This window comes from Ovis aries, chromosome 20 (genome assembly GCF_016772045.2).
Source record: "Ovis aries strain OAR_USU_Benz2616 breed Rambouillet chromosome 20, ARS-UI_Ramb_v3.0, whole genome shotgun sequence".
In the NCBI taxonomy this organism is placed as follows: domain Eukaryota; kingdom Metazoa; phylum Chordata; class Mammalia; order Artiodactyla; family Bovidae; genus Ovis; species Ovis aries.
Genome location: NC_056073.1, coordinates 43,866,828 through 43,891,420, shown reverse-complemented (window position 1 = coordinate 43,891,420; position 24,593 = coordinate 43,866,828). Strand labels below are relative to the sequence as shown.

General features: G+C 45.3%; 1 protein-coding gene across 29 annotated transcripts in view; it reads right to left on the bottom strand.

Moving 5' to 3' along the window:
- ADTRP (androgen dependent TFPI regulating protein) overlaps positions 1–24,593 on the bottom strand; it is a 126,587-nt gene that overhangs the window by 48,146 nt on the left and 53,848 nt on the right. For 21 of the 29 annotated variants that reach the window (XR_009597664.1, XR_009597683.1, XR_009597675.1 and 18 more), the window contains exons 5-6: positions 22,515–22,666; positions 2,361–2,472 (exon numbers count right to left, since the gene is read on the bottom strand). Coding sequence is in view for 8 of the 29 variants with exons in the window: in XM_060403524.1 (XP_060259507.1) it covers positions 22,408–22,666 (259 nt within the window). In the remaining 21 variants the exon portion in view is untranslated. Of the gene's footprint in view, positions 1–2,360; positions 2,473–2,505; positions 4,814–7,209; positions 10,152–13,571; positions 22,667–24,593 lie in introns of those variants that run through there. The other 8 variants (XM_060403526.1, XM_042236748.2, XM_060403525.1 and 5 more) reach the window with 4 other exon arrangements.

Genomic DNA, 24,593 nt, shown 5'->3' with positions numbered 1-24,593 from the left:
AGGGGCGCAGATGAGGAGGAGGAAGTGAGGCTGGGGAGGGGAAGGGAGAGGGGTGTGTTAGCCAGGGTTCTCCAGAGATGCAGAGCCAATAGGTGGGGGTGTGTGTGTGTGTGGGTGTGGGTGTGTCTTGGTGTGTGGGTGTGTGTCTGGGTGGGTGTGTGTCTGGGTGGGTGTGTGTCTGGGTGTGTGGGTGTGTGTCTGGGTGGGTGGGTAGGTGGAGAGAGAAAGAGAGACAGAGGTTTCACGGAGGTTGGCTCAGCTGTCGTGGAGGTTGGCAGGTCCAAAATCTGTAGGGTGGGCCTGCAGGCTGGAGATCCAGGCGGGCCAGTGCCGCGGTTCAGATCCGAAGGCTGATTGCCAGCAGAGTTCCCGACAGGAGCCTCCACTGGGTTCTAGCCGTCGTGCTTTGTCTCTGCTAGGGAACAGCAATGACATCTACAGGCAGCTGTGAGAAGACCCCACCAGAAAGCTCTGGAGAGGACTGTGAACCACCCTCAGAGGCTGGCCCCGTACTCTGCCCGAGTCACCTCCGATACTGCATCCGACAGAGCAGACCGTCAATGAAGCCTCCCAATCTGCTGGGTGCTAGGATGGCAGGGCCTCAGAAGGCAGTGAGGATAGAAGGCGGGGGCTCTCCCAGGCGATGTTTAAAGCAATCAAAACTTACTATATTCAACTAGGCCTCAGCTGCTGCTACTTCAAAATAATATACAAACAGAATTCCCATATATCAGTGCTTCCAACTTTGGCTGCCCATTGGAATGACCTAGAAGTGCTTTTAAAACTCCTAATGCCTAATCCAAAGCCTAGAACAATTTGGAATTTCTGGAGGAGGGATCTGGGCAAAATTATTTTTATAAGCTTCTCAGATAACTCCAAATATGCAGGCAAGACTGAATAGCTCTTCTGTATACAGCTCCAGCAGCTCTTTGCACTATGGCTGACCTTGAGAAACACAAATCTGAACTGCACAGGTCCACTTTTACGCAGGTTTTTTTTTCTGTAGTGAATGCTACAGTACCGCATGATCTGCTGTTGGTGAGATCTATGGGTGTGGAATCACGAGTACCGAGGAACCTCGGATCCAGAAGGCTGACTATACAAGATACAGGATTCTCCACTGTGGGCGGGGTTGTCACTCTTAACCCCTTCATTGTTCAAGGGTCAGCTGTATTTCCTTCCCCGCCTCCCCACATTGCATGAGGCTCCCCACAATGTCCATGTAACCCATTTTCATGGCCATTTGAGCTGCTCGGGCTCTGAAGAGAGAGTTTTCCACCATAATGTGATTTTCCTGGGGCCTGTACCTTCCCATGCCATATCAGAGGGTATAAAATGATCTTGAGGAGTCAGCAGAAAGGACTGATCATGAGGGAAAGACATCATGAAGGAAACAGAAGCAAGATTTGGTAGAAGTTACATGGTGTAAAGAAAAGGAGCCATCCGAACTGACCAGACTGGGCTTGGGCTCCATTTTTCTAGCGTAACTTTCTTTCTTGGTCATATTCATCAACCTCATTGAGCCTGTTTCTTTATCCTTAACATTGGGATAATTATGTCTGCCCTTCAGACAGGGAAGGACTGGAGAGATCAGTTTCGTTTAGTCACTCAGTCATGTTCGACTTTTTGTGACCCCATGGACTGCAGCACGCCAGGCCTCCCTGTTCATCACCAACTCCTGGAGCTTACTCAAACTCATGTCCATTGTGTTGGTGATGCCATCCAACCATCTCATCCTCTGTCATCCCCTTCTTGTTTTAGCTAAATGTTAATTAAGATTATTTAGATACTGGATAAACAACTTATCTGATGATATTCTATGTTAGGGGCTGAGTCCGCTAGCACTGGGAGGGTGTTCAAGGGTGACTGTGTGAGAGATGCATGAACTAATGAGTGACGCATGTAGAGGAGGAAAGGGAAGAGGCAGGAAGGCAACACGGAAATGTTGAGTTGCTGCCTGCCCTGGGCACCTCCACCCACCAACCGGGGGAAAGGGGCTTGCTGCCCTTGAATCTCAGGTGTACAAGCACAACTCTTATAATGCACACATAAACACATGTACACACAAACAGCTCAGACTTTGCTGGCTTTCATCCTTGGACATCCGCTTCTAGAGTTGTGATCTCAATCTCCGTCCCAGTGAGCAGCCACAGAAAGAGCACATAGCCTTTTCATTAAACCCACCAGAATGACAGCAAAGTCTCCCTTCATCATTGCTGATACAGTCACACAAGTAACCCCTATATTCATTCCATGCCGATGGTCTAATATGGCCCCCAGGTGGGCCCGAGTGAGGTTCATCTGTAACTGGGAAGAATATTTTTCAACCCATCTTTTCTTTCCCTTAAAGTGAGGCTTACCCACACTGCTGAGCAAGGCGGCCGTGACTGAACTGGGTGCAGATAGATCTCTTGGCCTCTTTCTTTTGGTTTGGTGATATAAGGGCACTGGAAGTTCACGATGGCAGGAAGTCTAAAGGGGAAAATGCAGGCAGTGCCAACGCAATTTATTTCACAGTAAAAAGAATTTTATTTAACTCCATGATTTTAAAAATTGGCCAAGTTGCATTAATGCATGTACATAAAATGTCCAACATGAGTACATTTTAGGATTTAGTTAGAAAACTTTTCAAATGGAATAAAACATGCCTCGAATAAAACTGAGAGTTCTCAGAATCCTGTACCAGATTCCTGGCAAGGTAGAAGTCGTATAGTATTTGTTTTCCTAACTCTGCGTCATCTAACTTCATCATTTGAATCTTAATAAAATTAAGTGTTGAGTGAAAACAAATCCCCAAAGTGTAACCAAATATATTGGCTCAGGCCAGACTTAAGCCTCAGCGGAAGGTTTTGTAAGCTCTCGCAGTGGAAGTGTTTTTTCTCTTCTTCCTGTCAGCATCTCAGAGGAGCTGAGCCTGGCAGAGCAGCTGCTAACAGACTGAGCTGGAAAAACTAGGCTTGGTTCTGTATTCCCAGGGGTGCAGCAAGATAAAAGGCCGCACGCCCCAAGCCCTAATGCAATGATGGCCACCACATTCCTGTCCTCAGGCCACGGTGTGCACTTGGCCAGGGTCATACACAAAGTATCCCTGGTGGCTCAGATGGTAAAGAATCCGCCTGCAGTGCGGACGACCTGGGTTCAGTCCCTGGGTCAGGAAGATCTCCTGGAGAAGGGAATGGCTCCCCACTCCAGTAATCATGCCTGGAGAATCCCATGGACAGAGGAGCCCGGCAGGCTACAGTCCTTGGAGTCACAAAGAGTCGGACACAACTGAGTGACTAACACTTCCACTTTCATACACATAAGCTAAGCTAAGTCACTTCAGTTGTGTCCAACTCTGTGCAACCCCATAGACGGCAGCCCACCAGGCTCCCCCATCCCTGGGATTCTCCAGGCAAAACACTGGAATGGGTTGCCATTTCCTTCTCCAATGCATGGAAGTGAAAAGTGAAAGTGAAGTCACTCAGTCGTGTCCGACCCTCAGCAACCCCATGGACTGCAGCCCACCAGGCTCCTCTGTCCATGGGATTTTCCAGGCAAGAGTACTGGAGTGGGGTGCCATTGCCTTCTCCGTTCATACGCATAGTAGGCACTTTATAATTACTCATTCAATGAGCAAATGAATCCCACAATATGATGGAGTACAGTGTTGTTCAACTGATTGGTTGCAACCCTATTGCTATTGTAGTAAGAAATCAATTTATCACAAAATCTTTCAAATAGTGGAAAATAATAGGGTAGAAAATAATTGGTCTATCATACATATTAAAAGTGTGTTTTGTGTGTGTGTGTTTCTGCTGGGTCATGATGTAAAATGCATTTCTGAAGGCATCAGAATTGCTTCAGGAGCCAGTGGGATCACTTTTCGTCTTTGCTGTCTCTTCTCTTCTTAAGAATGGTAACAACCCTGCAGTGACTTCTCTCCCCAGTCATAAAGCAAGTTTAAATTCTTGTGGTGCAGCCAGTTGGTCAAGACTGCAATCATCAAGTGTGGTGGGTCACAGCCATGCTTCTTCAAAGGGATGCTGAGTTTCTTTGACCCATCAGTGGCTAAGATCACTGCCTACTCTATCTGGGGGTACTCCAGCCATAGATTAGCTCTCAGAAGGAGGGGTGAGCATCACGGCACACATAGCCAGTCATTTCTTGGCAGCCAGGTGGTAAAACATTGTGGACTAGTAAGGTTTGTCCTCTGAGTCCAGCTGACTCTTTCTGTACTGTTCCTTTTCTTACAATATCCCATTTTTATTCTTCTAAGCATGCCTCTTGCCATATTAAAAGACATTTTTAAATCATCAAATATCCTTCATTGATAATTGGACATGGATGAGTGTAAGTCAATAGGTAACTCTCTCATAAGAAGTGAAAGTGTTAGTTGCTCAGTTGTATCTGACTCTTTGTGACCCCATGGCCTGTAGCCTGCCAGGTTCCTCTTTTCATGGAATTTTCCAGGCAAGAATACTGGAGTGGGTTGCCACTTCCTTCTCCAGGGGATCTTCTTGACCCAGGGATCAAACATGTGTCTTCTGCATTGCAGGCAGATTCCTTACCATCTGAGCCACCAGGGAAGGCCTCAGAAGTGTTTATGTTCAATATGTCTTTCCATGTAAAATGAAAGGTTTTAGTTTCTAGTGAAGGAGGTTTTTTGTACATTGGCAAGATATTTGGGGTGGCAGAGTCCTCTTTCCAAGGTCCCTGAAGACTCATACCATGGAGTGACTGACGAAGTCTTAGTTATGATGAAGTAAGAGTTAAACTAGACCACGCCTCAGTGACAGCAGGCATCATCTGTGAGGAAGAGGTGGGCAGGCACCTAAAGGAAAATAAATTTAGAGCTAAATATGGTTTATTTCTGATGCCCTCCCCCCTACCGTTTAAAGGTCTCCCTGACTTGAATCCTAGTATCCTATGGGCTCTCCTTGGGTTAATCAATGTCATTCTGATAGTCCAATCTGGAAAGTCACCTGTATGCAGTGTTTATTCTTCAGGCCTTCCCTCATCTTTCTTTTTATTTCTTTATAAAAATTTACTCATCCTAAGTCCCATCCTATCCATATGCTTTCCACTGCTATATCATGTGAAAATTTGATCACCATTGTCAGTAGGATTCTGGGACTTAAGATGGAGAAAGTATCTTAAATGAAACAGTGAATCTCATGCTGGGACTCTCAGCTTCCGGAAAAGGAGGAAGCTATTTGGTGATTCAGTTCAGTTCATTTCAGTTGCTCAGTCGTGTCCAACTCTTTGCGACCCCATGAATTGCAGCACGCCAGGCCTCCCTGTCCATCACCAACTCCCGGAATTCACCCAAACTCATGTGCATCAAGTCGGTGATGCCATCCAGCCATCTCATCCTCTGTTGTCCCCTTCTCCTCCTGTCCCCAATCCCTCCCAGCATCAGGGTCTTTTCCAATGAGTCCACTCTTCGCATGAGGTGGCCAAAGTATTGAAGTTTTAGCTTTAGCATCAGTCCTTCCAATGAACACCCAGGACTGGTCTCTTTTAGGAGGGACTGGTTGGATCTCCTTGCAGTACACGGGACTCGCAAGAGCCTTCTCCAACACCACAGTTCAAAAGCATCAATTCTTCGGCACTCAGCTTTCTTCACAGTCCAACTCTCACATCATACATGACCATTGGAAAAACTATAGCCTTGACTAGACGGACCTTTGTTGGCAAAGTAATATCTCCGCTTTTTAATATGCTATCTAGGTTGGTCATAACTTTCCTTCCAAGAATTAAGCGTCTTTTAATTTCCTGGCTGCAATCACCAGCTGCAGTGATTTTGGAGCCCCAAAATAAAGTCTGACACTGTTTCCACTGTTTCCCCATCTATTTCCCATAAAGCGATGGGACCAGATGCCATGATCTTTGTTTTCCGAACGTTGAGCTTTAAGTAAACTTTTTCACTCTCCTCTTTCACTTTCATCAAGAGGCTTTTTAGCTCCTCTTTGGTGATTAGGCCTGTAAAATTTGGAAGTTGTAAGTAATCCTCAGGTGAGTCTGCACGTATTTTCAGTACTTTCTCCCGGCATGGAGTTAGGCATTATGGGGGATACAGACAACTACCTGGGCTCCAGGAGTTTGCAGTTAAGTGAGGTGGAATGGGGAGGGGACATGCCAAACACTTGCATGCATCGCTTCAAGTCATCTTACTTGATCGGGATTATCAGGTGATTTTAAGGAACCAAGATTCAGAAAAGTAAACTGTTTTCCCCAGGTTCTATATAAGTACTGAGTGGTGGAGTCAGCATTTAAATTCAGGTCTGACCGGGTTCTGATGCTTAGGTTCTTTTCAGCGTTCCTTATCGTTACGGAAACAGAATCCCAGAGGGAGAGGTGAAAAGGAGAGCGTAGAAGGCGAGGCGGGGCCTGCGGCGGGAGTTGAGAGGAAGAGCCCGCAGCCCTGGACCAGCAAGAGAGAACTCTTTAGAACTAAGTGACACTCAGAGTTGGAAGCCGAAGGACAACTTCTTTGATGACAGCTGGAAGAAGGGTCTTTCCAGGCTTGTTGTCGCACTCAGTCGTGCCCGACTCTTTGCGACCCCATGGACTGCAGCACGCCAGGCTTCCCTGTCCCTCACCAGTTCCCAGAGTTTGCTCAAACGAATGTCCATTGAGTCGACAACGCCATCCAACTTATCCAAGTAGGATGGCCAAGAAAGGAAAGGCTTGGGGGTGGAAATAGAAGTGTGCTGAAGGACAAAATCCTGGAGATCTGATTAAGGGAGTGAAAATTATTCCTGTGGTCTGCCTTTGTTTTTGCTGCTGCTGCTGCTAAGTCGCTTCAGTCGTGTCCAACTCTGTGCGACCCCATAGACGGCAGCCCACCAGGCTCCTCCATCCCTGGGATTCTCTAGGCAGGAGTACTGGAGTGGGTTGCCATTTCCTTGCTTTTAGTGCATCTTAATTCAGTTGAGGGTGGAGGAATCATTGCTGGAGATGCTTTCCCTCTAAGGGACAGGAGTTCAGGAAGCTCAGCCTTCCACGCAGTTTTACCTGGAGCCACTGCCTCTGAGAAAGCAGCTCAGGATCCCCAGGAAAGGGCCTTTCTCAAGAGTCCCTGGTGACGCAAGTGGGGAGCTTCCGGGGAGCCAGGCCGAGGGAGCCAGGTGCTTCTTCCTTCCTTTTCTGGAATCCAGGCCAGTTTCAATTTACATAACACAGCTTAATCCACAGAAACAGGAGCTGGAGGCAAGTTCTTTCCCATTTTCTTTTTTTCTCTTCACGACACAGAAACCTTTATTTTCTCCCTACACCACAAACCGGTGCTGTTAAATAATATTGGATAATTGCACCTGTCGTACTCCCCATATTGTGCTGGAGAAAAATAATTGCTGGTTTTCTGCTTTGCAGTTTAGCTGTGACTCCGTCATTTGACTTGGAGCATGTCATTTTCTCCCATTTTAGACTGTGTACAGTCAAACTGTGTGAAAGGACTCTCAGATAGCGGCCCTGCGTGCGTGAGTGGGCGCGGGCCTCATTCAGCAATGATTTCTAATTTATACAGCATTGAAAATCCACTGCTATAAATAAACAGTTCTGACTGGCTTTGCTACCTACTCAAATGCTCTTATTAAAAAAAAAAAAAAGAAAGGAACCATCAGCTACATGAGAATGGAAAATAAAGTCTGGATATGGACTCAGGTTTCTGACACTTGTGCCCTTGGGGTGGGGGTACCCAGAATTGGAGTGGGCTCAGCGCTCAGCCAGGCAGTCTTCTGGAAGACTGGCCTCCTCACTCTTTCCTCAACCCCCCTCCCCACACCCCACACTCTCCGCATGCCAGCACCACGCGTTTGGGGATTACAGTGTATGAAACTGACTTCCTGTAATGACAAGTATTGCAAGCAAGTAGGTGCAGAGGAGCCAAAAATAGCTTGGGAAACGAATGACCCATTCGCAGGGAGGATGGGGCTAATGCCTGGTTTGTTTAGGCAAACCAGGCAAGTCTTCTCCCCAAACTCAAAATTGGTGTCACATGGGAGAGAGCAACTCCAGAATATAAGCACAGGATAGACCAGCCCATGAGTTTGAGCCAGCTCCGGGAGACAGTGAAGGACAGGGAAGCCTGCCGTGCTGCAGTCCATGGTTGCAAAGAGTCAGCCATGGCCGAATGACTGAACTACCCCCAAGATAAATGAGGTCTTGGAGGTGAGAGTGGCTCTAAATTCATGACCCTGTACAAATATTGCCAGTTTTCTCATCATTATCATTTGGTTTGTATTGTTCTCTAACCACTAAGGGTCTAACACAGCTTTATGTAGGCGGCTGACACTATCTCCCTTTTAATGAACACATTAGTGTTCGTGACGGGTGTTCTATTGCTTCTCCTTTCTTAAGCTACAGCAAGACCAAGGAAGCACTGTGTGATTACGTCTGTGCTCAGTGGGGAATGGTTCTGAGGTATTTCTAGGGCTGGAATAGCTACTGCACGGTGGCCAGTCATGCAGCTAGCAGAGTTTAATTTGGTCCCAGGGACAGTGAAGTCACAAATAGAAATCTGCAGGCTCATCCCAGGCAGGAGCTTACTATGATTCTGAGAAATAGGCAGCCCGAGTCATTCGGGGGGTGTGGAAAATTTGGGTGATCCCCTGTGGGCTTCACCTTTGGAGAATGTCCCCTGTGACAACTGCTTCTGGGCTCCCGCTGAGACCACGTGTGTGGAACAGTCCAGAAGCAGCTGGTGTGGGAAAGGAGGTGGTGTTTCCAGCTTCAGAACAAAAGACTCGAGGCTCGTATTTGCATAACTGAAGAGGAGTGGAGATCCGGCAGGCCTCTTGGTGCCTGTCCTGGTCTTCCCCTGTCCTCCCTGCCCTATCGGAATATTCTGCTCTCTTCCCTAAATCCATCAAACCGCCCTTGATGTCCATTTTCATTGCATTTCTCCTATATCATGTTAGATTGGAAAGCCCAAGTACAATTCACCCAACCCCTATGGGTCTGCTGGAGTTTCGATGGACTCGAATGTGATTACCTACCACTAATCATTTGTGTTCTTTATAAAATGTGTCTGAAAATAAAGAAAAAATTCTCTAGGAAAAGTAAAGCAGGTTTATGAACACGTTCGTTAATCAGCTGACAATCAGCGTTTGTAAACCATAACCTAACTAAGCCACGAGATGAGCTGGATGTCCACTGAGCCAATGGACATGAGTCTGAGCAAACTCCTGGAGATGGTGAAGAACAGGGAAGCCTGGCGTGCCTCAGTGCTTGGGATCACAAAGAATTGGACACGACTGAGCGACTGAACAGCTCAGCGAAGTGCTTCATGCCAAAGCTGTCTCAGCAGTCATAATCATGTCACTTCCCATCCAGACTGTTCCCCAAGTAAAATGTACATTTATTTAACGAATCAATCAGTGTTCCCATGTAAGAGATTCTAACGATGTCCCTGTGTTCCATGTTTCCTTGCCCCAAATGCTTGCTCACAAAGGGATAGATTTCCCAATATTTTTATAACTTATTTTCTCATTGCCCCAGTTAATTTGCTAGCAGCAGCCATCTTCCTACATTTCCATTTACAGGAAAAAAAAATAGATGAGAAACCCATGAAAATAACTAGCTTATGAAAGTGCTTCTTTTGAGGAAAATTGGGATTATTCAGAAATGGGCCAGGACTGGGAGTTGGCAGGTCTGGGAGATAAAAGTTGTTGTCTTGGTTCTAACACTATAGGTTTGGCTGCATGAGGTAACTTCCCGTCTAGGTCCTCAGGCTCCTTCTCTGTGAAGAGTGTGGATGACCCTAAGTTCCTTTCTCTTTAAACATTCTCTGACACTGCATTTCTCTAAACATTCTCTGACACCGCATTTACATGAGTTTCTTTGGCCTTCAGTGAGACGTTGACCACAGACCATCCTTCCCAGAGGTCAGACAGAGGTCACAAATTCTGCGAGAGCAGGAATTGTTTTAGGGGCAAATGTTTCAAAAAGCCAAAAGTCCTCAAATTAATCCCCTACTTTCATAACCCTTGTTTAAAATTTATATATCATTCTCTGTCCCTTCTACTTTCCTATGTTGCTCCACCACCTTCCCCTACCAGGAAAAATAAAACAAAGATGGGAAAAAATTTCTCATGTTTTCTTCCTTCTTAGTTCTTGGAAAACGGTGTCTGATCACTTCCTCTTCTTCCCCGGTTGCATTCTGTCACCTGTACAAATGAGAACAGAAAAAGACCTCAGTCATCAGGGCTTCCCTAATGGGTATTCTCGTGTGGAGAGTTGAGGAGACTTTTCCACAGGCGAGATGATGTACTTGAAGAGCTCTGAAATCCGCCAGCACTGCTGCAAGCACAGGAGGGGACATTTCTGCTGTCCTGCTTGGGGCGTGGCTCACAGCTGCCCAGCTGACCAAAGGGGCGGTTGGCATCCTGTGGCTCTGAACATTTCCTGTGAACCACTGATGGCTGTTGCCTTCAGCATGTGTTTGAAGGCTGCACATAGTCTGTCGACAAATTTTGAGACTTTGCAGATGAAGAGACCACATCAATCAAATGAGAGAGGAAACAGAAGCGTGGCTATTTTAGGGGCCATTCTGTGACCTTTCACCAAATCAGTTTATTGGCATGGGTAGAAAAGTACTGGCATATTGGTTAGTGCTTAGTAAGCTTATTAGAGGGGTATATTCTACTGAAATTGTAGCATTAGATTTCTAGAATGACTTCCATTTAGCCAACCATTGGTACCTCCATCTTTAATGATCACAAATCTTCGCATAAACTTTGAAACTTCAGAAACTTCATTAACTCATTGTCCTTCCTGTCTTGCCAAATGCAGTCTTTTTTCAGCTCAGCCTCTTCTCAGCCCTTCTAGAGCCCTGTTACTCCTGGCTCATATTACCACAACAGTCTCAGCTTGCAGTTCCAGGCTTTATTCTTGAAACCCTACCCCCTCCATCAGTTATATCCTTAACAGTAAACTTTAAATAGCTTATCATTGCATTTTGTTGGAACCCCCCTTCTCAGAGGTGTTAGAGACTGATGACATGAGGTCCTCCTCTAGCCGCCTCATCACACTGATTTTCTAGGGCAGCTAGCTCCTAATCACTCAGCCCCCACAGCCACCTTTGAATTCATGTCTCTCAGCATCTTTAAGCACAGTCTCCTTTCTTCAGTTCCTCGTCAATCCATACTACATCCAATAACTTAAGTGAAGCCTTGCTGATTTATCTAGCTTTACATGTTTCACGTTCTTTTCATTGATGCTTCCTCTTGTTTTACATTTTTGATGTGAATTCTCTTTGCCCCAGTTAGGTCTTCTCTACATTAGGTCTGTAGACATAAGCACAATATCTTCTCTTTTCTGAAGTAGACATTTAGGGCCTTTAATGAATCTGTTTTCAGGTACACAACACATGGCTGCTAAGTCGCTTCAGTCGTGTCCAACTCTGTGCGACCCCATAGACGGCAGCCCACCATGCCCCTCCGTCCATGGGATTCTCCAGGCAAGAACACTGGAGTGGGTTCCCATTTCCTTCTCCAATGCATGAAAGTGAAAAGTGAAAGTGAAGTTGCTCAGTCGTGTCTGACTCTTAGCGATCCCATGGACTGCAGCCCACCAGGCTCCTGTCCATGGGATTTTCCAGGCAAGAATACTGGAATGGGGTGCCATTGCCTTCTCTGAAGCAACACGTTAGTTCTCTTGTATTGAAGAGTTTGCTCATTGTAAACTTCTCAAAGTTGTTCCTTCTAGGATTTCTCTGAGGCAACCTAAAACTTTGTTTATCCATGTTGTTACCAACCCTCAGCACTTCAAGTCTAACTGTAATCAAAAGCTCATTGCTTCAACCCTGGGTGCCAAGGACTGAGGATTCCTTCTCAAGTCAAGAGACACAACAGAACCATTGCTTCAACCCCGGGTGCCAAGGACTGGGGATTCCTTCTCGAGTCAAGAGACACAACAGAACACGACGTCTTGGAGAGAAACAGCAGAAGCAAGAGTGGAGGCGATGGTGGGAAGTTCCTCAGGGAAAGGAAGGCAGGTGGCTCCTTCCACTGGATCAGAGTCTCCATGTCCAACCACGAAGCTCTGAGGGCACTCACACCCTGTGAATCATATTTTTTTGTTGGGTTCTAGAAGGTAGGGATGGGTTCTTAGTCCTGAATTCTCATGGGGCTCAACAGTCTCTAGATTCCTTTGAGTCTTCAGAATTTATCTCTGAACATGTTTTCACAATGCATAGCTGGTTTTTGTATATACATTGTAGTTTTTTGACTTGTGGTTATTGTGGAGTTCATATATGCTGATCTGTAACTATATCCATTTATTTTAAACTGGTAGTCATTTAAGTTCAAACAGACCCTAAAGTTCAGCTCAGTTCAGTTGCTCAGTCATGTCCGACTCTTTGTGACCTCATGGACTACAGCATCCCAGGCCTCCCTGTCCATCACCAACTCTTGGAGCCTACTCAAACTCATGTCCATGAGTTGGTGATGTCATTCAGCCATCTCATCCTCTGTCATGCCCTTCTCTTCCTACCTTCAATCTTTCCCAGCATCAGGTGGGCCAAAGTATTGGAATTTCAGCTTCAGCATCAGTCTTTCCAATGAATATTCACATTCTAAAGGGTCTACATTTCCCCCTCTCATCCCCATGTTTTGTGTTTTTGATGTCACATTTTATATCTTCATGTCTGTCCCTTCCCTGTTTATTGTATAGTTTATTTTACATTTTTATCTTTTAAGCTTCATGCTATCTTATGTCAGTGGTCGATCCACAGCCTTTAGTATATATTCGCCTGTACTAGTAGGATTTTCCCCTTCCTATAATTTTATTTTTTTTATAGCCTTTTCATTTTTATTTAAAGACCACCCCTTAACACTTCTTGTAAGATCGGTTTCTCTCTCTCCAGGTACTCCGTCATGTCCGACTCTGTGACCTCATGGACTGCAGCCTGCCAGGCTCCTCTGTCCACGGGATTTTCCAGGCAAGAACACGAGTGGGTTGCCATGTCCTCCTCCAGGGGATTTTCCCTACCAAAGGATCAAATCCGCATCTCCTGTATCTCCTGCACTGGCAGGTGGATTCTTTACCAGTGAACCACCTGAGAAGTAAGATTGGTTTAGTACTGACAAGCTCTTGATTTTTTCTTGTCTGAGAAGCTTTTTATCTCTCCCTCAATTTTGAAGGATAACCTTCCTGGGAGGAGTATCCTAGGTTGTAATTTTCTCCTTTAAGCACTTTACCTATATCATGCCACTCCCTTCTGAACTGCAAACCTTCTGCTAAAAATCAGTTGATAGCCTTAGGCAGGTTTCCTTGTATGTGATGCTCTGTTTTTCTCTTGCTGTCCGTAGACTTCTCTTTTTGTCTTTAACCTTGTCCGTTTTAATCATGATACGTCTTAGTATAAGTCCCTTTGGGTTCAACTTGTTTGGAATTCTCTGTGCTTCTGTACCTGCGCATCTGTTTCCTTCTTCAGATTTGGGAAGTTTTCAAACCATGATTTTATCAAATACATTTTATATGCTTTTTTCTCTCTCTTCTTCTGGGAAACCCTAAGACACAAATGTTAGTACAATTGATAATGTCCCAGAGGTCTCTTAGACTATTCTCATTTATTTATTCTTAAGTTTGTTTTCCTTTTTGCTGTTCTGCTTGGGCAATTTCCATTATTCTATCTTCCAGATGCATTGCTCTATATCATGTAATCTCCTGCTCATGCACTCTAGAGTATTTTTCATTTCAGTCATTGCATTTTTCAATTTTGACTGATTCTTTCCTGTATTTTCTAGTTCTTCGTTGAAATTCTTATTGTGTTCATCTATACTTTTCTCCAGTTTAGCATTCTTATTACTATTTCTTTGGATTCTTTGTCAGATAAATTATTTATCTGTTTCATTAGCACTTTTTGTTGTTTGTTGTTTCATTTGAAACATAGTGCTCTTGTCTTCTCGTTTTGTTTAACTTTCTTCATCTGTATGAAGTCAGGTGAAACAGATGCTCCTCTCTGTCTTGACGTCAAGTCCTTGTGTTGGAGCATTCCCCTGGAGTCTGCGTGAGCCCCTCAGCTCTGGCGGGAGAGCCGGCTTTGAAGTGAGCATGTCTTCATCCAGGGTGTGCTGCTGGTCATGGCTTTGGAGGGGCGAGAGCCAGAACCAGGTGCAAGCAGAGCTGCTTCTGTGCTCAGTGACTGTCACTGCTCTGCTGGAGGGGGGGCGGTGGCTGGGGGCAGCGGGGCTGGAGCAAGGACCGCTGAGGTAGCTGGTTTCTCTCAGGTGTGACGGCCGTCTCCATCTTGGTTTGGGACAAAGGCAGGGCCTAGGGCCTTGGGGCCGCACTTGGGTGCTGGTTTTACTCTCTCCCCCGTGTGTGCCCTCAGTTAGAGGCTGATGCCATGCCACTGAGCTGACCCCCCCCCCCCCCCCCGCCCCACCGCCCCCCCGAGAGGATCTGTCCTGCTGCAATGACACTCACCCTCCGGAGTGTGGGCAGGGATTCATGAGCTGGTAATGGCTGCCTCCACCCTGGTCAGAGCAGGGCCAGGGGCCAGGCTGGCTCCTTGCCCTCAAGGGCACACATTCCCGCTGGCAACGGTGGCCTCTGCCTTAGAGGAGACCAGCACCAGCAGAGCAAGAGGGGCTGGAGCTGGAGCCTGGTGCGGGCTGGGGGGCACCCCGAGGCGGCCCCCAAGCATTTTGCAACCAGTTGCCTCTGTGCTGTCGTGGGGAGAACGCAGACCTGTGTGTGACCTCCTTAAGACAGGAGGCTGTCTCTCACAGCGTTTAGTAAACCCCACTGGTTTTCAAGCCAGCCAAGCGGGCTCATCTTTCCCGTGTCGGACCCAAGGGCTGAGGTGCCTGATATGTGGTTCAAAGTCCTCGTTCCCCAGGGAGGATCCCTTCGCCCATGATATCTCCCCCTCCCCTGTGTCCCCCACCAGTGAGGGGAGGTCCTGAGCAGATTGCTTCTCCTCCCTCCTCCTCAGCTCTGCGTGGATCTTTCTTTACAGCCTGGGTTGTAGAATAGCTGCTCTGCTGGTCCCCAGGTTGATTTCGGCGAGAGTCACTCTATGTGTAGTTGTGGTTCTGATGTGTTCATGAGGGAAGGTGAGCCCGGCATATTCCTACTACCCTATTTGGATCTCCTCCCATCCTGAATTATTTCAATCCTCTGTTTATCCTCCGTTAGTACCAAGGAGTAGAGATATTTTAGGCCAAACATTTAATGTTCGTCTCATGCAAGATTCAAACATTTTCTGCGGGCATGGTAAGGGAAACCACGCCTTTAGTCAACATCACTATGAACACATACATAATTATATACCTTATTATTCGTACAGTTGGAACATGGGATAAGTACAATCATACTATTTCAAAACATTGACAGCTATGTATCCACAATCATAAAAGCTACTGATTTAGAGCTGAAAATCTGAAGAACATTTGTTGAGCTTCAGAGGCTTGGCTTGGAAAAGGGTGAGAAGGCAGATTGTTGGGGGGATATGAGGTGTTAGAAGAATGAGATTCGAACATAGACGAGTGCAAGTTACAGTGCAGAAAGTAGTGGGAGGAGATGGAATTGAGAGCTGGCTGGAGAATCCTCAAGGGAAAAGAGGCTGAGGAAGAGGGAAAAGTAATAATCCTGAGCGGACTCTCTTAGAGCTTAGAGAGATGAAGTTAGGACAAGAAATGCAAAAAGGAGCTGTTTTCTTCTTTTTGACTAAATGGTGCCCAGTGGGGTTATGCTTTATACATACATGTGGAGACAACTGACAGTAGGATTCTTTTTATGAAATGATCAGGGACAATATGCAAGATCGACCTTATAACAAATCTCTTCATGGATAAAACCGAGGGGATATACTAGATGGCCTCTAAGCAGCTTTCAACAATACAGTCTCCTTTAAATAAATCTGATCTATAGGAAATGATATTAAAGGAAGATTTTAATATCATTCTGTCCAAGGCACCATCACAAGGTTACTTGGCCAGATTGGAATCTTCAGCTTATAAACTATCCTGGTGGGGAAAGAATCTGTGGTCTTGGGCCTTGACAAAGGATACACCTGGCACATGGCCCTCATGTGAATGTAAGGACAGGGACCATGGGCCCCAGGTAAGCTGACTGCCTCTCCAGCCACACCTACATATAAGAGGCTCTCCATTTTGGCCTGGAGGCACTTGGCCCCTTTCAAGCCTGATATCTCTTGTGGTTTGTTGGGTTTTTCTTCCTGAGGGACTTGTGTCCTGGCGTCAGCATCTTTATGTCTTATCAAGAAGGGGGAAAAACAAAAAGCAAAGTTCAATATTAAGTGGCAGAGAAGGGGGCCTGTGTTGGGACCCCATGACAGCCCCTCTCTCTGAGTATTCAGAGTGGAAGCAATCTGTCTAGAGCATCTCTAGGTGTTCAGACATGGTGAGCCAAGCTTTCAGTGATCTAACAAAGACTGCATCCCCCCGTTGGCTTTCGTCAGTGATGGAAATCCATGTTCCACCTCACTCTGCCTGCAACATAGAAAATGACTCTTACACAGTGGGTTTCTGGCCACAATAACTGGCTCAGTGCTTGTCCACCCCTCTGTTCCATGACACAGAAAAGCTAGTACAGGTCTGGGAATGAGATGGTAACAACTCAAGCAGGTTGGTCCTCTGGAACCTCTTGAGAGCTTTCGGAGCCACAATGTCTTTTTGAAGGCTAGCGGCACCTTCCTGCGGGCCTGACAGGGTTGTCTCCTGGTGCCCAGGGCTTGCTCTCTGCATTTATATACCCCTGGAGAATGTCACACACTTCCAAGTTTACATTTGATTCCTGGTGTCACTCATGGTTATTGCCCTTCTAAAACTTCTCCTCATTTTCACCCACTGACATGACACATGAGGAGGCAGGAAGTGTGTAGACATGACCATCATTACCAACACCCTTCTCGTCCAAGCAGCTGACTTGGGAAAACACCATATTGCACAAGGAAGCTAGTAGATTCAATTATCTCAGCTGGGAGGAGTCCAGCGTCCTGTGGCACATTGGGCCTTGTTCTCAGACCAGCAGTGTCCATCTCTCTGGGGGCACATGCTGGAAGGACAGAATTCCAAGCTTTTCTTCAGATCTACTGAATGAGAGTCTACATCTTAACAAGATCCTAATTTTAACAAGATTTGCAGGTGTATACAAGTTTGAGAGGCACTGTTCTGTGACAGTGGTTCTTGACCCTGACTATAAATTAAAATAACTGAGAAGTTTTGAAAAATACCCATGCCAAGTCCCCATCTCCACGGATAGATTTAATTGGTCTGGGGTGGGCTTGGGACTTAGTATTCTTAAAACTCCCCTAGTGATTTCGTAAATCCATAGTTACATTTGAGCACGACTACTAGAGAGACCCCTGCATGTGACCTGGGTCCTAAGGGATACTTCTTGATCACCTGGTGGCTGGCTGGTGACCCCCAGCGAGGGTAGCTCAGGATTTCAGTAGCAGAGATTCCAATTACTTTTAGCCTCAATTAGCCTGACCTCCCATTTCACTCTGTGAGTTCTTTAGGAACTACACTGCTAAGCTGCTAAGTCGCTTCAGTCGTGTCCGACTCTTCGTGACCCCATGGACTGCAGCCCACCAGGCTCCTCCCTCCATGGGATTCTCCAGGCAAGAGTACTGGAGTGGGGTGCCATCGCCTTCTCCAATGCATGAAAGTGGAAAGTGAAAGGGAAGTCGCTCAGCCATGTCCGACTCTCCACGACCCCATGGACTGCAGCCCACCAGGCTTTTCCGTCCATGGGATTCTCCAGGCAAGAGTACTGGAGTGGGGTGCCATCGCCGTCTCCAATGTAGAAGAAACTACACTACCTCTGTCAATTTCGTTCTGTTAGGTGGTTGCTCCCACTCCAGTGTTCTTGCCTGGAGAATCCCAGGGACAGAGGAGCCTAGTGGGCTGCCGTCTATGGGGTGCACAGAGTCAGACACGACTGAAGCGACTGAGCAGCAGCAGCAGCAGCAGGTGGTTGCTACTTTTAACCACCTTCAGCTGGGGAAAACTGATAATGTATGCATGCCGTTCAGGAGATGATTGGAATATCCACACAGAAAAGAAGGTTACTGATTTTTCCTTGGTGAGAATGAAATTATTACGGCAATAGTAATAATGTAATTATTACGGCAGTAGTGACTAATCCTGTGTGCCAGACCCTGTTCTTGGCAGTTGACACTTCCCAAGTCATTTCTGATCCTCCAGAATCCTATGAGGAGGGAACTAAAATTGTCTCCATGATGCATAAGAGAAAAACAGAATGTGAGGACATGGAGTGCCTTGCCCAGGGTCACAGGTCTGTAAGTGCTGAGCCCAAAGGAGGAGCCCAGGCAATCAGGCACAGAAGTTTTCTCCTAACCACTGCCTCCCACCACATCATCAAAGCACTCCTCTCAATTTCTGTTCTCATCCAAGGAAGCTCAGGCTGTGGGAAAGGCCAGAAACAGAGTTAGCCCTCAATTCAGATGGAGGAGCTGGCTACCTACACGTTTCCATACATCTAGAACAGAGGGCTTGGAGAGGGACTCAGAGGTAGGAGGAGGTGTTGTTCAAGCCTGGCCAGGGTAAACAGTGGAAACAGTGTCAGACTTTATTTTTGGAGGCTCCAAAATCACTGCAGATGGTGACTACAGCCATGAAATTAAAAGGTGCTTACTCCTTGAAAGAAAAGTTATGACCAACCTAGATAGCATAATTCAAAATTAACCAGGACAGTCCTGGGCAGACGGAACTGTGCAATTGCCCTTCATACAGGTCATCTTATCACTGAGGACCTGAATGCATTAATGCAGATAGGTGAGCAAGAGTCAAGGCAGGGCCTAACTAACAGAGACCCTTGTGAGCCTTCTGAAGACTCAGACTTTCATCTGTCAATTGAGGAAGACTTACAGAACTTTCAGGCTTCCCTGATAGCTCTGTTGGTAAAGAACCTGCCTACAATGCAGGAGACTCCAGTTCCATTCCTGGGTCAGGAAGATCCACTGCAGAGGGATAGGCTATCCACTCCAGCATTCTTGGGCTTCCCTGGTGGCTCAGCCAGTAAAGAATCTGCCTGCAATGCGGGAGATGTGGGTTCGGTCCTTGGGTTGGGAAGATTCCCTGGAGAAGGGAAAGGCTACCCATTCCTGTATTCTGGCCTGGAGAATTCCATGGACTACACAGTCCTTGGGATTGCAAAGAGTCAGGCATGACCAGTGACTTTCACTTTCACTTCGTTTACAGGGCTTTCAGCAGAATCAGTTCAGTTCAGTCGCTCAGTCGTGTCCGGCTCTTTGCGACCCCATGAATTGCAGCACGCCAGGCCTCCCTGTCCATCACCAATTCCTGGAGTTCACTCAGACTCATGTCCATCGAGTCGGTGATGCCATCCAGCCATCTCATCCTCGGTCGTCCCCTTCTCCTCCTGCCCTCAATCCCTCCCAGCATCAGAGTCTTTTCCAATGAGTCAACTCTTCACATGAGGTGGCCAAAGTACTGGAGTTTCAGCTTTAGCATCATTCCTTCCAAAGAAATCCCAGGGCTGATCTCCTTCAGAATGGACTGGTTGGATCTCCTTGCAGTCCAAGGGACTCTCAAGAGTCTTCTCCAACACCACAGTTCAAAAGCATCCATTCTTCGGTGCTCAGCCTTCTTCACAGTCCAACTCTCATATCCATACATGACCACAGGAAAAACCATAGCCTTGACTAGACAGACCTTAGTCAGCAAAGTAATGTCTCTGCTTTTGAATATGCTATCTAGGTTGGTCATAACTTTTCTTTCAAGGAGTAAGCACCTTTTAATTTCATGGCTGCAATCACCATCTGCAGTGATTTTGAAGCCTCCAAAAATAAAGTCTGACACTGTTTCCACTGTTTCCCCATCTATTTCCCATGAAGTGATGGGACTGGATGCCATGATCTTCGTTTTCTGAATGTTGAGCTTTAGGCCAACTCTTTCACTCTCCACTTTCACTTTCATCAAGAGGCTTTTTAGTTCCTCTTCACTTTCTGCTATAAGGGTGGTGTTATCTGCATATCTGAGATTATTGATATTTCTCCCGGCAATCTTGATTCCAGTCTGTGCTTCTTCCAGCCCAGCATTTCTCATGATGTACTCTGCATAGAAGTTAAATAAGCAGGGTGACAATATACAGCCTTGACATACTCCTTTTCCTATTTGGAACCAGTCTGTTGTTCCATGTCCAGTTCTAACTGCTGCTTCCTGACCTGCATACAGATTTCTCAAGAGGCAGGTTAGGTGGTCTGGTATTCCCATCTCTTTCAGAATTTTCCACAGTTTATTGTGATCCACACAGTCAAAGGAAATAAAGCAGAAATAGATGTTTTTCTGGAACTCTTGCTTTTCCATGATCCAGCAGATGTTGGCAATTTGATCTCTGGTTCCTCTGCCTTTTCTAAAACCAGCTTGAACATTAGGAAGTTCAGCAAAATAGGAAGTGAGAAATGTTTTCACATGTTTAGTTCTGTTTAGTTGTAGGTGATTTAACTGTTCACTGGGGACATGGCTAGCTTCCCAGGTGGCTCAGTGGTAAGGAATCTGCCTACTAATGCAGGAGACTCAGGAGACGCAGTTTCAATCCCTGGGTCGGGAAGATTCCTTAGAGTAGGAAATGGCCACCCACTCCTGTATTCTTGCCTGGAAAATCCCATGGACAGAGGAGCCTGGTGGGCCACGGTCCACAGGGTCACAAACAGTTGGACATGACAGAGTGAATGAACATGCAAGCCAGTGTTCACTGCCATTGGAATTTTATGTGATCTAATTTCTCTTTTAATTTCTTATTGAACCAGTTATAATTAAGATCAGTTCAGAATATAACACATCCTATTCCAGTGCTACATAGAATTCATATATAATACCCATTCTATTCTTAAGGAGTTAAAAATCTAGAGAGAAGAGAGAAACACAGCCACTGATGGTAGTGTCTGTCGCTAACATGAATATTCACATATGCATGATGCAAATGAGTGACCACATGTTGACACTAACTCATTTGCTGGGGTTTTTGCTTGTTAAAAGGGCTTTGTGTTGAAAACAGCAATTTCAATTATATGAATGCAGTGACAATTGTGTTTTTTTAAATTCAATAAAATGTTTAAAAGTCACTGTAGCCTGTCAATTTTAAAATTAATCCTATTGAACTCAATACAATTGATTTAAAAAGTTATTGTTCTCTAAGCTCTGAGTAATCACTTTTTTTCTCTGCACATTTTCTGCCAAGTTTTAAATGGATTAGTTTTCTTCCTCCCTTTCTTTTTTTTTTTTTTAATATAGATTTTGGGAAGGCATCAAAAACCTCCCCAGAACTTCAGGAAGCCAAAACTAGTTAGAATCAGAAGTCAGCACATCTGAAATGTCAACACTCTTTTTTTTTTTTTTTCCTGGATAATTTCCTGTGATTTGAAATCCTGATTTTTTGTGTAATTTTTAGTATTTCATTTTTTTCTTTTAAAGTGTTTACTTTCAAGGAGAATATTGCCTTTGAGGCTTTCTTAACCAGTTAAATTCTCCAAGAGTCGAAAATATGTGAAAAAGCCAGGCTGTATGCTTATTTCTCCAGGGTCTCAGTCTCCTCTCAGAAATAGACACTCTTGTACTGAACCTTCAGACTGTTGGTTTTTCTTTTTAATTTTTTTGCATACACAGGCTTATGTTTTCACACCAGTTCATAGATTGGGCGGAAGATGCCACTTCTATTTTAATAGAACAGAATGGCTCGTGGGTGTGTGGTGGGGGACTGTGTGTGACTCTTGCCTTCCTTATGTACAAAATCAGAATGGAATTCCTGCACTTCTCCTGGGGTAGGTAACAAATCATGGATATTTCGCAACCTGACTTTTCCGTGGTTACTTTTCCAAAAGAAAATATTCTGGGGGTGGGAGCAGTAGGGGGAGCAGGGAGGAGAATGAAATCTTTCACTTTAAAACCAACTAAGTTGGGCTTATTTTTTTGCTATGAAGAAGCAACGTAGTTCTGCCTGCCTATAATTAGAAAGCTCAGCTCTCTGACATACTCACATTGCCTAAAACCTCCAACGAGAATTCTGATCTCAAGTACAGGGTGTGATTTTACCTGATGAACACTTTACTGAAGTCTGAGAAGCAACCTAGTGGGAGAGGGCTGGTAACTCTTCAGGGAAGGGACAGCTGAGGGCGGGAGGAGCTCAGGTCACCTGGACCCATTTCAGTCGAAGAAGAAATCTTGACATTGAAGAGCTTGTGAATCTCAAGTCCTCACTCAAGAGAGGGAGGTTCTGAGTCCATTTTTTCATGGAGGGGATGGTGACACCATGCTCTTTGGATCCAAAGCTCTCTAAACAAGATGGCGTTTAGCTGTAAAGTTAAATGAGGTGTCGTTTGGAGGGGCAATGGGGGAGATGATTTGATGGGGTCTTTTGACAAAGTGGGAACTTCCCCCAGGCTTTTTCCTACTTTGGACAAAGGCATCAAACATTACTGCCTTCTGCTTTACTTGGGTATCCTTCTGTTTTCAGGAGGAGTAAAGACACATAACAAAGAAATGTTTCTGTAGGTAAAAGAGAAAAGCACTGACCCCATTTCCAGTGGTTGAGCTTCTCTCCAAATAGGTAGATGCCGATGATAAAGATGTGGCTGAGAGAGAACAAGGCTGCTAGACCCACTGGGCTGAGTTTGGCAAACACAGGATATACCCATGTACCCGTCTCAGAGTAGATCCACAGGGTCCTGCAAAAAACGACAAATCACAATGGTTAGGGCAGCAACAGGGAGAAAGCCGTAGTCGCTTCAAGACCAATGAGATCCTGGAATCCAGGCAGAGGAAAAGAAGCCCCAGGGGACATTTTTTTTAACAGCTGAGGTGTTTTCTGAAGCTACAGAAGTGAGTATTTCTTGGATAACTAGACTGTTTCACTGAGACCTTCTGTTTTATGCACTGGGCTGGGCTGTTTTACCCAATCCATTAAAATTCAACGATTGTAAAAGAATATGGGAAAATATTGTACACATCATTAGCTAAACAAAATGTAAAAGAACATGGATTATTTCTTCCCCTGAGAGATGTGACCTGCTGAGACATTGAACTTGCTAAGATGGTGCCCAATATGCTCACTCTCAGCCAGATAAGTGGGGTTTGCTTTTCTGTACCTAAGAGTGCAATGTGGCTTTCTATTAGCTCCCCCAAGCCCGTTGGGGTAGGAGGGGCAGAGATCGAGCACTACTACTTTAATACAATAGGCCTGGGGTTTAATTGCTGGCCTCGATTTCAGCTCGGGGAAATAGCCATAGGTAGAGTATTAAGTAGGAATGGATGGATCTCCAGGAGGCTCAGATTTTGTTCTTGTGAGGATAGAATATAAGTCATTTCTGTCAGCCAAGAGAAGGAAAAGAAATGCTAGCAGAGGAGCCGTGATGTCTAAGTGAAGCCTAAAAATGCAGTTTGCTGGAAACAAACTGCGTCAGAAGATGCCAGAGTCTGAAATAACTCCTTAAATATGAGGAAGATGATATAGCAGCTACAGTTTATAGCTGGTTAAGAGTGCAGAATGTGGAATCAGGCTTCTGTGATTCGGGTCCTAGTTCTGCTTCCTACCAGCCATGCTGCCTTCACTAATTTATTACGCTTTCCTCTCCCCCTAAGCTCTGTATAAAGTGGGGGTGCCCAGGGCATACACTTTATAAGGCTATTGTAAAGATTAAGGGTGTTAATTTAACACATGCAAATTACACACAACAGTGTCTGGCATATCGTAAGCATTCTATAAGAGTTTAAAAGCTTCTCTTCTCCGAGGAATGGCACAGCGGGCATGCCTCAGCAATTTCTTTATGGCTATTTATCCCTTATAAAACTTAGCACAGCCTAGCTTATGCTTCAGAAACGATGTTCAGATTTGGATATCCCAGGTTGTCATAGGAGTTCAGATGGAGGAATGAAAATTGTGCACTTAATTCACCTTTTAGAACCCAAGCATTGTTGGTAGTTTCGAATAGTTTGTCAAATGCTTTGTTGGAAGAGAGAAGGGCTAATATCAGGGCCAGGACTAGGGTGAGGTGAGGGAGGTGAACCTAAGTTCACCTCTAGTATCAAAGGACACAACCAACAGAATATAAAAGGCAACTTACAGAATGGGAAAAAATATTTACAAATCATGCATCTGATAAAAGATTATTATCTGGAATATGCAAATATATAAAGAACTCCTAGAACTCAACAGGAAATAAAAAATCCAATGAAAAATGGAAAAAGGACTTGAATAGATCTCTCAATAAAGAAGATATACATGTGGTCAACAAATGCAGGAAAAGATACTCAGTGTCGCAAATCATTAGGGAAATGTGAATTAAAACTGCGGTCAGATACTACCTTCATGCTCATTAGACTGTCTTCTATTAAAAAAAAAAGAAAGAAAACACATCAAGTGTTGAAGAGAATGTGCAGAAGTTGGAACCCCTGGGCACTGTTGTCGGTGGGAATGTAAAATGGTGTAACTGCTATCAGTGTGGCAGTTCCTCAAAAAATTAAACCTAGAATTACCATATGATCCAGCAATTCCACTTCTGGGCACAGACTCAAAAGAATTGAAAGCAAAGACTCAGAGATATTTGTACTCCTATGTTCTATGAGTACCAGCATTACTCACAATAATTAAAATAT